This window comes from Podarcis bocagei, assembly GCF_964188305.1.
Source record: "Podarcis bocagei genome assembly, chromosome: 5".
NCBI lineage: Eukaryota > Metazoa > Chordata > Lepidosauria > Squamata > Lacertidae > Podarcis > Podarcis bocagei.
In genome coordinates, this window is record NC_138129.1 from 75445665 (window position 1) to 75461610 (window position 15946).

A 15946-nucleotide genomic window follows, 5' to 3' on the forward strand; every position below is an offset into this window, starting at 1 on the left:
TTTTAATCTTCTCAATGCCTGCACATCACTGTCTTTAATACCTTTTAATGTGTTATAGGTTATCAAGACACGAGAACATCCTGTGAAAGGTACATGGTCTGAACACCCCAATGTGAGGGTACGTAGTTAAAAGAGATTTGTGGTTATCTGTGGGAATTATGAGTAATTGGCAGCTTTCTGTTAACAATATTTCCTAATGTGCAATTTTGAGCTTTTTGTGCATGTGCATACTTAAATAAAAATAGCACGTATTTTCAGGATCAGCTTCTCAATTCCGCCCTAATTGGAGGTGTTAAATGAAATGGATAATTGCAAACACTACTCAGACATTTAGGGTGACATCTACTTGACATTTTGAAGGAAGTTAAAATGTGGGAAATAAATTCTACCCTTGGAAGAATTCTTGTGTACATACAGCTGTTAATACGCGTCATAGCTTAGAATCTGACCATTTTGTGGATTTTTATTACTTGCATATTTTCCATTAATGTCTCCTAATGTGATTTTAAAACTATATTTAGCTAGTAGGGTGGGGAAGCTCTTCAATAGGCTCTTCAAAATTTGGTGTGCATTGCTTGTTATCCTTATGAAAAATCAACATTTGGCCAATACTTTCTGATAATTGGTTAAAAGTTTGATTCCTAATATCTCTTTAATTACTGTTGAATAGAAAAGCAAATATATTTCCATATTCATTAAGGACTGTCAGTTTTAAAGTCTTATGCACGCTTTATAGTAAATCTTACTGACCTCATGGGGACTTCTGATGCATAGGATCTGACTGTACAGTACAGACTATCCAACGTTCATTCTCATACAACATCACTGTTCTTTATACAGCTGGAAGAGACTAGACGTGTTTAAACCTGTTTAGTCCTCCGAAGCCTAGCTTGCTTATTCTTGCTTATTCTTCGTTATCATTGCTTCCCTATTTGCTTACAGGTAGTTTTGTGATGGATGCAGATGAACACCCTCCCTTGCATTGTGAAGACTCTCGTATGAAATACGACCACAGCAAGAAACTGTCAGGTATACATTGTCACACATCTTAACGTTCTCTGCAATATTATCACTAATTCCCCTGTCCGTTCCCGGTTCCTGTCTTCATATTGTTGCACATTTGCATCCTGGTTTGTGCAATGATTGCTAGGTTCTCTTAAGATGATAAATGGATGTTAACTTTATCAGAGCCAAGAAGTGATCTGGTGAATGCTATTGGAGAGGAACTTGTAGCAGAAAGAAGTTGGACGTTTGATGTACTTGGTTGCTTCATATGTACAGGTTTATTCTTGTTTTGAATTCCAGCCAAACTTGTTTTTCCTTAAATAATTGATCTCATTCAAGCTAGACGAGAGCTGTGTGGAGGTTAAAGAGAGAGAGTTTTGTTAGGTTTTTATGGCTAGGATCCAGGAAACTGCTTGGGATCATGCAAGGGGCTTACACTCACCTGCCTGGTTTTTTGATGGTGAACAACTGATCCCTATATCACAAACCTCTTTCTGAAATGCCCCTCAGTTTCAAAAGCAATTTGCTTTAAAGCAAGTGAATAGAGGGATGTTGGTAGAGAAATGCAAGTCTAAAACCCCTTTGGGCTCACATAACAGATGTAGCTTTATGGTTCTTTGGATCCTGGCCCCTAGCTTTAACTCACAATTTTGTGGGGCGTGAGGAGTAATTGTGGACATGGCTTGCAGCAGCCCAACAGAGGATAAAAAGTGTACTTCATAACAGCATGAGAGACTGCCCGGTGGCTCTAGTGCCAGGCAACTGAGTAAGCTGTCCTTTAAGGGGGAGCAGATGCGAAAAGTGTGTACATTGTCCTGCAGCTGAAGATGTAATGTGTATGGTATCTTTTGAAGCGGGTTGGGATTAGCCTGGCTTATCAAAAATAGATTTGTTGTGGAAAAGAGCTGTGCATTGCAGCATGCTAAGCCTCAGAACAGGAACACTGCATTTATAAACAACTTTCAGTAGCTTTCAGCTGGTTAAGTATAATTCAGTGACACTCAAGTGGTTCACAGATGAAAGCATATTTTACCAAAATTATAGTAAAGGTAAAAAGGTATGGTAAAGGACCCCTGAATGGTTAAGTCCAGTCAAAGGCGACTATTGGGTGCGACACTCATCTCACTTTTCAGGCCGAGGGAGCAGGCATTTGTTTGCAGACAGCTTTTTTGGGATCATGTAGCCAGCATGACTAAACCACTTCTGGCACAACAGGACACTGTGACAAGTGCCAGAGTGCACGGAAACACCGTTTATCTTCCCACTGCAGCGGTACCTGTATATCTACTTGCACTGGTGTGCTTTCAAACTGCTAGGTTGGCAGGGGTTGGGACAGAGCAATGGGAGCTCACCCCATTGTATGGATTCAAACTGGTGACCTTCTCATCGGCAAGCCCAAGAGGCTCAGTGGTTAAGACCACAGCGCCACCCGTGTCCTTAATAATAATAATAAAATAATAATAAGATAGATAGTATATGTATATTTTTATTTCAGATATTTTTTTCATTTAACTCTATTGGTATGACACCAACAGCCCTTTGTAAAATAACAGTATGAAAGTAAGATAACAGGGTAACAGCATTTATCTAAGCTTTAGAAAGAGTAATGTCAAGTCCAGGAGTGGCTAATCTGTGGTCCTCCAAGAGTAGCGAATTAATCAAAATGATCAAGAGGCTGGAGCAACTGCCCTATGAGGAAAGGTGACCGCATTTGGGGCTTCTTAGTTGAGCGAAAAGTCAAGTAAGAGGTGACATGATAGAAATATATAACATTATGCATGGCTGGAGAAAGGACAGAGAAAAGTTTTTCTCCCTCGTAACACTTGAACTCATGGACATCAAATGAATCGGTATATTTATTGGAAGGTTCAGAACGAGGAAAGCAAGTACAGCGTATAGTCAAAAAGTATGGAAGTTGGTCCCACAAGAGGCAATGATGGCCACCAACTTGGATGGCTTTTAAGGAGGATTTTCAAGGAGGCTTTTATGGATGGCCTTTAAGGCTGTTGATGGCCCCACTCTGCCTTCCTGTTTGGAGCCGGTATGCTTCTGAATACCAGTTGCTGGGAACAGCAGGAGGCGAGAGTGCTGTTGTGCTCAGGGTCCTGTTTGCAGGCTTCCCACGGCACTTGGTTGGCCACTGTGAATACAGGATGCTGGACTTGGTGGGCTACTGGCCTGGTCGAGCAAGGCTGTTCTAATGTTGTTGGACAACATCAGTCTCAGCCAGCATGGCCAATGGACAGGGATGATGGATTTTGTAGTCCAACAGCATAGGAAGGGTCACAGGTTAGCCTGCTCTAATTGTGTTACAGAGAACAGCCATGTAATACAGAACAGTTGTCTAACAGAATTAGGGTACCTTGTTTGTGTTGCCTTGGTTTTTGCAGAAAATGCAATATAACATCCTTGCCATGCCATCTAGTGATAAAGAGTATGAAAAGCAGTGACTTCTGAATTAGCTTTTGAATTCAACAGCTCTAGGTAATAGTGCAAATCTGCTGCCTGCTTTGTTTCCAAGCCCACCTTTTGTCTCTAGGAAATATTTTTAGTGATTGACATAGTCTGGTCCTTGACATCCTTTGATGCTTAGTTTGTTGTGTGCTGGTAACATAGACGATAGAGATGTTGTTTAGTGTAATCTGATCTACCAACCTGATAGCTCATAGAAGTGCAGAGAAAACAGTTGTTGCCATTGCACCCTGCTATTTTGGACCGAAGCACAATAGTATATCATTGGAATATAGACTATTGCAATGCAAGGTGAGAAGGCAAAAAAAGAAAAAGTGGTATAACCCTCATCCTCACATACAGAGCAAATGAAATGTAGACAGAAAAGGCCTGAAGCCTGTCCCCAAATAATCTCAGTTTAAAAACGTAAAAAATTGGGAGGCGCAGTGGGCCTTGGCAAGACACCAAGGGAGAACTCTTGGGGTGCTATGTTGCCAATAGGTGCCACATTGGGGACCCATCTGTAGGTTCTTAAGCAATTAGTTCTAATCAAACTATAGAAAAAATAATCTTAAACATTGATTCACTCTTTGGAGGAAAAATGAAGCTCAAATGCGTGTACTGAATGGATGTAATTAACATTCCATTGCGTTCCTGCCCTGTCTTTCCTAAAACTTAATTGACGCTATTTGTAGCTTGCAAAGGGTTTGCTATTTTCTCTACCGCTTTATTGAACAATAGCAAACTCCTAACTAATGGTATTTTTGTGTGAACTATATAGCAAGTGGGTGCCATGAGTACTCATTGAGTAAAGTATGCTATGGTGTTTCTATCTATGGTCAAGTGGAGCTCACTAAGAATACGGTCCTGTGTGCGCGTAGGCTGTGATCAAAGGCCACTTAGCACTGGGCTGGGCTGGAATTAGGTAGAGGTGTCTCTCTTCCCAGCACACCATTCTCTGCTGGCATTGGAGTTCCCCACTCCCACCTGCTGAATTGGGAAGCAGGTATTGCCAGCAATAAACCCAAAACAGGGAGGGCGCAAGCTGCCCCATTGTTACCATTTTATGGCATCAGGCAACCACAGACTGGAACAGTGATGTGCATGCCCTGAACCTTCCAGCCAGCCAGTGTGCTGTTGCTGCTGCCCAGTCAGGGTTCCTACCTGTTGGCACTTAGCCCTGTTGAACTCTGGTCTGTCTTGTTTGTAAATCTGTTTAGGATTGCGCTGTGCATTACTGTAATATTATTACTGTTTGTTCTGCATACCAGAGGAAGGTTTCGTGTTCCTGGCTCTCCTGTCATCACGGGAGGCATATAGCATGTGCCTTGAGCCGTGCTGATAGAAGAGAACTGGCCACTTATTTTCAGATGTCAGCCACTGACATTCTTGTTCTGTGTGATGAGTATTCCAATGGAATGTGCATGTAGTGGAAGTGTTGTAATGGTTTTATTTATTTTTAAGAGAAAGTCACGTATCCATATAATCCATGGGAGACTTTTCATTTATTTATTTATTTATTTATTTACTTTAATTTATTATTAAAGATTTTCCTCGTTTACAATGCACATGCATAGCTTCTTCAGGTTGCATTTTCTACAGTTACATTTGTTGCGAAACATTGGTGTTATTTGCAGTATTGGGTTGTTTAGGACTAAGATGGTTTATACTAATATTTAATTTCACTATTGAAGTGTTCACTTTGCAATAATGATATGTAACATATTAATCCGAAAGTTTTTTTTTTAAATTTCTCAACAGGAGCAAGTACAGATATTGAACAACTTTATCAAGCAGTGCCACAGCTTGCAAATGTGTTCAGAATTAAAGGGAAAATTGGCGAAGGTAATAATCATGATAATTCTTGCTTTTTATCCGAGAAAATGTTGCTTAACCTGTCCTTCTGGGTGGTATTCAACTACGTTTTATTCAGACTTGAAATTAAGGGACCCAACTTGGTCATGTTCATTAATTTCAGTAGATGCACTCCAAATACAACTTAGTTGAATGCCATCCGGTCTGTCCATTTTAGGCTGCAGGTGGGAGCCTGTGTGACTGAATCCTTATTCATACAGAAAAGTTCCCTGTATGCAGGGAATAGTTTGTGTGCGCGGGGGCATTAAGGGAATCTTTTTCATGGAGTATTCAGCCACGTGTGAGCCCGTGTAAGCCTCCACTTGCAGTTGGAGGTGCTATCTTCCAGAAACAGGCTTAAGCATTTCATCTGTCATTTTTGAGGGCCTGACCACATGGTTTTCCTAATGCTTGTTCCATGAGAAGAATGTCTGGAAAAATTCATATGGTTGCAAAGTATCCAGCTCCATGCCTGCTATCATTTTTCTCATTATCCAGCAGCAGCAACAGGATGTGTGAATGGTTGCTTGTTTGGAACCTTCCCCAGTATTCTGTTTAGATGTCCTCCCTTATCTTCTGCTGCTTCTGCTAAAAAAGATCCCTTTGGGTTCCCAGATGTTGTTGGACTACAACTCACATCATCCCTGAGCTCTGGCCTTGCTAGCTAGAGGTGATGGGAGTTGTAGTTCAACAACATCTGGAGACCCACAGGTTGAGAAAGGTGTGCTTTAGATGAGCATGGGGAAGAGGAAGTGCCAACAACTCTGGAGGGATGTGGGAGCATCTTGGTTCCTCTGATTGATAAGTATGTCTTCTAGCTCTCAATTACTTAGTCAACAGGTGCTAGATATAGGAGAGGGACAGTTGTCTGGCAACCTAACTGCTTTGTGCTACCAATTCAATCCGCAACTGATGTCAACATACATATTTTGCTGGAGTGGTACCTTTAGCCCCATCCAGGCATTCAAAGAATGTTTGAAGGTGTAAAGTGTGTAGAAATTGTGTGTGTGCTGTCCCCACCCTCAATAGTCCTGGTGTGCTCCACTCCTGACCTTCCTGGTGCTTCGAAACCTCCCCACAATTGGGAACTTTGTGTTATCAGAATCTCCAGTCATGCAGAGGTTTCTAAGCCTAGTTTCCTGTAAGCTATAATAAATGCTTTGGACTACACAAATGTGTCAAATGGACTGAGCATATAGTATACTTTATTTATCTATTTTATAAGAAAAGACCTTTTTTTACCTCTCCACAAGATACTCCCTTTGAAGATTCTTGTAAAGCTTTTGCCAGGCTTGAGAATCTCTTGTCACATTTAACCCAACAGATAAATTATTCAGTCTTTTCAGATGGTATTCCTTTTTAATGATCGCTCTGAATTTCTGAAATACCTTTATTCAAAATGTAACTATTCACTTAAAACAGAACTCTATATTATTTTCTCCTTGTTCCCCTAACAGCTCAACATTCACAAAGCCTTGTCTCTAAATACCGCTGCTCTCATGATTATGTACCCCAGTTGTAGCTTTATGAAACTGTGGACTGTCAGCATGGAAGCAGATCTGCTTTATAAGAAATTTGCTTTTTCTTGTAGCTCATGAAAGTTCAGTGTATACTAAAGAAATTTTGCCTTTTTGCAGGTACGTTTAGTTCTGTTTACCTGGCCATAGCCCAGCTACGAGGAGGCCATGAAGAAAAAGTGGCTTTGAAGCATTTGATTCCTACCAGTCATCCTGTACGAATTGCTGCTGAACTTCAGTGTCTTATAATAGCAGGGTAGGTTCAGAAATGTACCAAGTTCTTAAATTTACAGGAGAATCGGTTTTTGAAGCCCAATCACATGGCCTTATATGATCTGAGGAAGCCCACCTGTAGAGGAACATTATTGAAATTTTAATAATGTGGTGGGCCCATGCTCACAACACATCAAATGTGGCTCATAAAGTAATCAGTTTTCCAGAGAAGTATGTTACGATGTAGGGCTGTTGCGTTTTTTTAGTGTGCCATTTAAGGGGAGGGAAACTGCTAATGCAAACTATCGTAAATCCTACTCCTTCAAAAATCAAGGTTTTGTAATTTTGAAAATGCTTGTATTGCATGACTCACTTTGTTTACACAGTTCGTGCTGAAATTCACTTTAATTTGCATCACCATTTTTATTTCTGCTTGCCATGACGAGGTGATATATTGGGCACTGTATGCCAATGCTACTCCTAACACAGGAAAACTCTACTCCTAACACAGCATTGCCCACATAACTGTCCAAGCCCATCTTCAGAGCTACAATTACATTATTTTAAATTTGTGCCCTACCTCACGGGGAGTGAATGTTGACATCCATCTAATATGGCATTCTGCACTCTTTCTGAGTCATAGCATACATATAGCCCTATGTACTGATTAGTTGGGACACGGGTGGTGCTGTGGGTTAAACCACAGAGCCTAGGATTTGCCGATCAGAAAGTCGGCGGTTCGAATCCCCGCGATGGGGTGAGCTCCCATTGCTTGGTCCCTGCTCCTGCCAACCTATCAGTTTGAAAGCACGTCAAAGTGCAAGTAGATAAATAGGTACTGCTCTGGCGGAAAGGTAAATGGCATTTCCGTGTGCTGCTCTGGTTTGCCAGAAGCGGCTTAGTCATGCTGGCCACATGACCTGGAAGCTGTACGCCGGCTGCCTTGGCCAACAAAGCGAGATGAGCGCCGCAACCCCAGAGTCGGCCACAACTGGACCTAATGGTCAGGGGTCCCTTTACCTTACCTTTACTGATTAGTAACTAAGTGTTAGATATAACTGTTTCTAAATGGTTTTAAGAATTTTCTAAAAGGTTTTAAGAATTGGAGTATAGAGAGAGAATAATGCTAGCAAATGTTGAATGCATGGACTTAATGAGAGGATTCGTGTGTGTTTTTTCCTTGTAGGGGACAAGATAATGTCATGGGAGTTAGGTACTGTTTTAGAAAAAACGATCATGTGGTTATTGTTATGCCATACCTGGAACATGAATCCTTTTTGGTGAGTTACAAATCCCTTCTGTTACAGGAACTAAACACGCTTAATTGCAAGTTGCTGCACAATTATTTATTCTGGCATTCTTACAGGACATCTTGAACTCTCTGTCCTTTGAAGAAGTAAGAGATTATATGTTTAATCTCTTCAAAGCTTTGAAGCGTATTCATTACTTTGGCATTGTTCACCGTGATGTCAAACCCAGTAACTTCTTGTACAACAGGCAAATGAAACGGTACGTCTGCCCAAGTTTGACACTGTTATGATCTTCTGTAGGAATACATTTCTTAAGCGTAACAAACTGCCATTTCCTAGTGTCCAGCAGTATGCCATGTAAAGGCTGTACTAGATCTTCAGTGACAAGCACAGGGCTGTGATCTGCTGCTAAGCAGCAGGCAAAAGTATAGCATATTTTACAATGGGAGAGACAATGCATTACTGCCTGTCAGGCCAGGTTCCAGACCAGCACCACTTTAGCTAATGGGGCCTCCTGCTGCCGCCACGCCGCCGGAGCACGATTTCTGTTCTCAGCCTGAAGCAAAGTTCTTAACCCGAGGTACTATTTCTGGGTTAGCGGAGTCTGTAACCTGAAGCGTATGTAACCTGAAGCATATGTAACCCAAGGTACTACTGTACTTATAAAACTTTGGGTTGGGGGGGGAGGGTGTTCAGCAGAGAAACAGCAGGACATATTTAACTCTTTCACCACTTTCCCCGAAAAACACTAGATGCGGCAAATACTGGTCTGGAACCTGCTTCTGGTTAAGAACAGTTTCAGGTTAAGAATGGACCTCCGGAACGAATTAAGTACTTAACCTGAGGTACCACTGTATTTGTCAAAGGAGGCTCTCACATTGGGTCTGAAATATATATTTGTCACATCTTCTGTAGGATATAAGACCATGCTGGGGTGCTTCCCACCCTAGTCAGTGAGAGAGAGGCTACTATAGCCTCTGGTGTTTTTTTTTAATGGTTGCTTTTTTATTAAAGATTTTCTTAATTTACAAAAGTGTGTGCAATGTCTCTCTCTTGTACATATATATATATTTTACTATAGCCTCTGTTGAGGGTTTGCTGCTTCCTGCTTTTCTTTAGTAGTTTTCTCTAGTCTAGATAATGCACCTTGTCAAAACGGAGAGGGCTCCCTTGTTCAAATTAAGGAGCCAAATTATGTGCACTTTTAAAAAAGTGTTAAAATCCTTGGAACACAGGAATGCAGGCCACACCCCTTTTACATGCTGCTATAGCACAACCAAGCTTCCTTCAGGATAGCAGCTATAGCTCATGGGGTTCTAACACAACACTATTGCAACTGAGGTATGTATTAAATCGTTTACAAATTGTGTGTTCTCAAATTGTCTTTTAGGTATGCCCTGGTCGACTTTGGTTTGGCGCAAGGAACTCCTGACACAAAAATAGAACTTCTCAAAGTTATCCAGTCGGAAGCCCAGCAGGAAAGTTGTGCATGGAATAAGCCTCAGATAACTTTGGGACCCCAGGTTTCAGTTACTGCTAGAGCACCTAGGCAGCTAGTTCGTCAGCCAGCTGCAAGAACGGCTAATAAAAGGCCTTGTTCCCTTTCCCAAACACAGATTAAACAAGGACAGAAAAGAAAGGTTCTGTGCTTCTTCCTTAATTTTGTTGCGTGAATTTGTTTAATGAGCCGCTTCATCCACCAGGGGGAGATGTAGTACCAAAATGAAACTTCAGTCTCCTTTTTCGAAATCTTTGTGCTTATGTAAAGAATTTAAAAAAACCAAACCCCCTCCCCATAGAACTTACAAAATAGGAATTTGTTTCTGTGCGGCAGTGGTTTTTGCACAACTTTTGTGTGAGGGCCTTGCCCAAGAGATTGTATTCCAGACTAGCTATTGCAGGAATAACTAAAATTATGGGGCTGGTTCTTGCTGTCACAAACACCTTTCCGCAGTCAGGTGCACAACATTTGACTGAGTGTATGCTATGAACAGGTGACACACTCTCTCTCGCTCTCTCTTAACTGCATGTGCACATTGGAGAGCTGTAATCACTTGTAGCTTCTTGCCATTTAAGAATGGTGGGAAGGCTGTACATAGGCATGATAAGATGCATTAGATATGACAAGAGTACACCTGTGCTCAGATGCCAACCCCAGGTCCCATCTTCAGTCAATAAACTAACTCTGAATAAGCTGGCCTTTGATATGTTTAACTATCTTGCTGCTTGTTCAGTCAGTGTAAATTAGAGCAGGAGGATGAATTTTCCAGGTTACATTTTATTAGAATTCCCTTGTAGCCTTGTATGTATTATTTCAGATCAGTTATCCTAAACTGTTTTCAAAATCAGGGTCTAAGGTTAGAAATAATCTTACTAAGATTATTTTCAAGAGAACTTTGTGGGTAGATCTGCTTTTTAATGCTCTTAATTGCCATGGTTTGCTACAATACAGTCCTAAGCAAGTTTACTCATAAGTAAGTGCTCTTGAGTTTAAAGTGGTTTACTCCCAAGCAAGTATACGTAGGATAATAAAAAATTCCTAATGCTGAAATCCTAGCCCGACCTAACCTGGGAGTTGCATTGAATTCATTAGGACTCACTTCTGAGTAGACGTGTTTAGGATTCTACTGTAAGCCCCTAATGTGCAAGCTGATATTTATGAATGATACTGAATGTTTCGATTTAGGTAACTTTCTTCTGTCCCTGAACTGATGACAGTGGTGGGGGAATCAACCCTTATCTGTTAGTTCAGTAGATTGAGCAAGTGGGGTGGGGGTGGGGGTCAAAATGTATCCATGTATAAAACCACAAATGCAGTGTTAGGAAATCAGAAAGTCAGGGCCGTTGTGTGTTTAGTGTTGCTAAGCCCTTTTAACTGACTGAGCATCTCCATATAAGGAGAATTTACATGCCAGTTAGAAAGTTGATTCATTCCCCAAATGAATTTTCTTCTCCCCTGCAGAGGTCTAATTCTGTCACCATGTTAGATAAATTTTTAGATTTATAGTTTAGCTCCATTATCTCAACAGTAATATTTCTCGGCATAAAATTCGGCCTCCTTTCTCCAAATGGTCAGGACATTCTGAAGTCATTTATCAGAATTTTGAAAGTGTATCCTTACCCATAGCATTACCCAGCTGAATCTTGCTGGAGGACTACCGTGAATCTGGATGAGTTAGCATTCACCCTAGACTGTGTTCTCTTTGCAGTAAATTAGTCCTATGAGACAGCTTATATGCAGCTTTTTGTTTTTGCGCTATCTCGCTTTTTAAAAGCCATGCCACAATTGACTGTGTTAAAGATGGAATCCTTATTGTCTTCTTTTTGACACTGCAGGAGGGGCCTGAGAGCCTTCATGTTCAACGCTCTGTCTTTGGGGAGAGGAATTTCAATGTCCGCAGTTCTGCATCTCAAGACAATTCCACGGTTAAAGTAAGCATTGCTGGTTAACCACAGATAAATCAACTGCATATTCAGCAGCACGTTCAGTGTTTATCATTTTTTAAGACTACATAGGTCAAGTTTGCTAGGCAGATGTGGAATGTGAACTGCACTTGTTGGCACAATGCCTATTTTGTATTACTGTGCTGGTGGTTTTTACCCGAACCGCTTGAAAGCCAGTGGGTGTGCTTGCAACATGCGTGTCTTCTCATCTGAACCTTTTCTTCTTTGTAGCTTTGTTGTTGTTGTTGTTCAAGCAATGTACTCGTCTAGCTAAGAACGATCAGGCATGTGAAATGGTATTTTGTGAGCGCCCTTTAACACAGAGGCGAAAGGTCTAATAATAATTCTGCTCTGCTTTGCTAGACATGACGCAGATACAAAGTAGCGCAGATCCACTGAACTGAATTGGACAACTTTGTCAGGAATGTTTTTACTCTGCAGTAGAACAGTCTTGCAATTGAGTATACAAAAGTTACTAGCCCACATACAGTTTGATTATCATGCGTGTCGTCCACATGGCTCAACAGGGCCTTTTTGGTAGTGGCGCCTGCCATGTGGAACACCCTCCCATCAGATGTCAAAGAAATAAACCAACTATCTGAGTTTTAGAAGACAACTGAAGGCAGCCCGGTTTAGGGAAGTTTTTAATGTTTGATGTTTTATCATGTTTTTAATATTCTGTTGGGAGCTGCCCAGGGACAGGGTATAAATAATAAAAGTATTATTATTATTATTATTATTATTATTATTATTATTATTATTATTATCAACATTAGCCATTAGACACACTTTGATGGCCTGAAAAGTGAGGAGAGAGAGGTATTTTGTAGACAACTGGAGATAATACAGTAGCACCAATATTCCTGTTGAATAATATTCAATAACTGCTAACCTAATGAATAAGAATTGCCTCTAAGCAAAGAGGTATGACAGGTCTTGTAAATTGTGAGAGAATTAGTTCCCCCTTTCGTCTTTGTCTGTTGGTGCATGATGCCCCAGCACAGAAAAAGCTGGTCACACTTAAGTCCCTTTGAAAGCAATGTGAAAACTTTGCCACAGATATAGTTCTGAAATAGATTTGACAGCAGATGGCCATAAAATGGCAGCTTTGTGTTGAATTCCCCCTACTTTCCCCCATAACATGTAAATTCCCAAGTCATGTGTTTACTCACCCTACTGGCACCCGGTAATATAGAACATTATGGAGGGACAATGGTTCTTGAGATTGGATTTCTGGTTTTGGCAGCAGCCTCTGTTGAGCATCACCTGGTTCCTGTATAAAACTCTTTAGTGTAAAATTGACTAACCTTTTGTTCAGATACTGGCCTGGAGTTTACATCTCTGTAATTTTATAATACAGTGGTACCTCGGGTTAAGTACTTAATTCGTTCCAGAGGTCCGTACTTAACCTGAAACTGTTCTTAACCTGAAGCACCACTTTAGCTAATGGAGCCTCCTGCTGCTGCCGCGCCGCCGGAGCACAATTTCTGTTCTCATCCTGAAGCAAAGTTCTTAACCTGAAGCAATATTTCTGGGTTAGCGGAGTCTGTAACCTGAAGCGTATGTAACCTGAAGCGTATGTAACCCGAGGTACCACTGTATTAACGTATTCTAGATATTAACACAATAGACCTTTTCCTTGAAACCCACTAAATTAGAATTCTTATAATACCTTGTTAAGTTTAATAGCCATTGGGATTTATCGCTCGCTAGTCTGAATTTGGCAACCTGCCTTTAAAAATGCTACCTAATAGAACTTTTATGTCTTTGAGGGCAGCTAGAGTCAAAATTGTGTTTAAATGTGTCTTGGATTTAAAAAATATAATTTATATTGCAGCTCATAAAGCAGCCTAGGGTGACAGATATTGCAGCTAGAAAATTATTGGCAAAGAAGAAGACAACTTCAGCTGTGACTAATGGCTTAGTGAAGAAAGCTGCCAGCAGTTATCCAACTAACGTGACCTGTGACTGTTATGCAAAAGATAGAGTCTGCAGTGTTTGTCTTTCAAGGTAATTAGCTTTCATGCAATCGCATTGCTGGCAAGAAATGATTTTAAAAAAAACATTTGTCCAATTAATCCATGTTTAGTAAAGCACAAGATAATATTAGATCTTTGCAATGCAACAACAGATAAATATTCCAAAAGCTCATTTTGGGCAGCCTATTTCATGCAGGTGTTCGTTTTCACAACTAGATTTTCAGCACCCACAAATTCTGACTTAGTGCATTTGTTTAAATGTTTTCTGCAGAGGGTTTTCTTTATAATACTGTCAACACTCTGTGCAAGGCTGCAGAAAACCACCTGATCCCTCTTAAGTTTCAACTCTCTTCTGTGACACAATCTCCACAGTGTCTCACACCAGAAAGCTGGTCCAGTGTTCTAGAACACTCACTGGAGTTGGAAGCACAATGCAGTGTCACAGGTTCAGAGGGCCGGTTGTTATGCCTTGGGCTTGTAAATGGGTCTAGTTCAGTGGTTCCCAGTTGGTGGTCTGTGGACCCCAGGGGGTCTGCATAGCCCACTCAAGGGGTGCATGGCACCATTCACGTAACAAAAACTACAATAGTGATATCAAAATTTTCAAAAGTAGGGGGTTCATGACTTGGCTGTTTGAAAAACAGGGGGTCCTCTGTACTCCGCTAATTGGAGACCAGTGGTCTAGGTCATATAACTATGTCAAAGATCTCTGCTGTACCGTATTTTTCGCTCTATAACACGCACCCAACCATAACACGCACGTAGTTTTTAGAGGAGGAAAATCTGTAGGCATGCCACCCGTAGGCATGCCCTCCATAACACGCACAGACATTTCCCCTTACTTTTTAGGAGGAAAAAAGTGAGTGTTATGGTGCAAAAAATACAGTACTTTTGATCTTTTGTGCCCTGCTAGCCATCTGAGATTGAATGGGATCTGCATGCATAAGCGTACTCCTTGTGATCATGGTGTGGTAGCTAGCTGCGAATCCCCTGCACAGACGTAGTTCTCAGTCTCTGGTATCAGGAGGAATATGATTCCAGTTCTAAATTTGAAAGGTGTTGCAGCCATCTCATCGGGGGAATTAATGAGAGTGGCATTCTATTATTTTATAAAATGCTTACTCATGTTGTGGTTCGAGGACCCGATCCCCGCATAGTGGAATGAAAACACACGGACACGTGATCTAAGGTTAATGGGCAAGAAAAGGCCACAACTTTATTGATTACAGCAAGTGAAAAGGTATTGGCTTAGAGTGAGGGCCGCGTGGCTGGCGCAGCAGCGATTTGCGCTGCCCTCCACGCCCCTTCGGGGGCACCTGGTTGGGTGCCTGCCTGTGGGCGTGGTGCGCCAGCCAGGTGAGAGGAGGCAAGGGGGCTAACGCCCCCTGCTTGAGGTGGGAACTGGCTCCCGCCCACAACCACTCCCCTCTTTTGCAGGAGGAGAGTCTTTACCACATAGAGTCATAGAGGTTGGTTTATTTACTGTCGGACCCCTAAAAGCTCAAACTGTGCTGTTATTTGCTAAATGTGCTTTTCATGTTTTAACCCCCAAGGCGCCAGCAGGTTGCTCCAAGGGCTGGTACACCAGGATTCAGAGCACCAGAAGTGTTAACCAAGTTTCCGAATCAAACTACAGGTGCAGTATAACAAAAATCTATATTTCCATGCACTAGATACCACTGTAGGTCTTCCAGACCTTTATATAGTTGGACTGTTATGTAAAGAAAAGCTATTATAAAACACATTTCTTTATTCCAAGCTTCTTACCTGAAATAAAAACAAGTTAGGTGTATACCTAACATAGATAGCTATTGTACTACCAACTTTACTGTATGCTTGTGAAACATGGACCAATTATAAACGCCATCTCCAACTCCTTGAAAGATTCCATCAACGGTGTCTTTGAAAAATTATACATATCACTTGGGAAGACAGGTGAATTAATGTCAGCGTACTGGAAAGATCACCATTGTCGAATCAATGACTCTTCAACATCAACTTTGTTGGACTGGTCATGTTCAGATGTCTGATTATTGTCTCCCAAAGCAACTACTCTGTTCCCAACTTAAGAATGGGAAGCGAAATACCGGTGGACAACAAAAGAGTCTTAAAGACGCTCTCAAGGCAAACGCCTCCAAAATATAATATAACACTGACAACTGGGAAACACTAGCCTGCAAGTGCTCCAGTTGGAGAACAGCTTTCCAGGTGAAGAAGCACGAACTCAGAACGA

General features: G+C 41.3%; 1 protein-coding gene and 1 long non-coding RNA gene across 7 annotated transcripts in view; one reads left to right on the forward strand and one right to left on the reverse strand.

The window, feature by feature from the left end:
* The window catches only part of LOC308586948, a 562568-nt gene that overhangs the window by 18832 nt on the left and 527790 nt on the right, over nt 1–15946 (reverse strand). The window lies entirely within an intron of this gene.
* CDC7 (cell division cycle 7) overlaps nt 1–15946 on the forward strand; it is a 28744-nt gene that overhangs the window by 7600 nt on the left and 5198 nt on the right. For 5 of the 6 annotated variants that reach the window (XM_081196903.1, XM_081196905.1, XM_081196904.1 and 2 more), the window contains 10 exons: nt 59–118; nt 943–1029; nt 5218–5301; nt 6948–7083; nt 8227–8320; nt 8407–8549; nt 9681–9930; nt 11627–11722; nt 13572–13744; nt 15267–15349. In XM_081196903.1, coding sequence (XP_081053029.1) covers nt 954–1029; nt 5218–5301; nt 6948–7083; nt 8227–8320; nt 8407–8549; nt 9681–9930; nt 11627–11722; nt 13572–13744; nt 15267–15349 — 1135 coding nt within the window. In that variant the 5' untranslated portion in view covers nt 59–118; nt 943–953. Of the gene's footprint in view, nt 1–58; nt 119–942; nt 1030–5217; nt 5302–6947; nt 7084–8226; nt 8321–8406; nt 8550–9680; nt 9931–11622; nt 11723–13571; nt 13745–15266; nt 15350–15946 lie in introns of all 6 variants that reach the window. The other variant, XM_081196907.1, reaches the window with a different exon arrangement.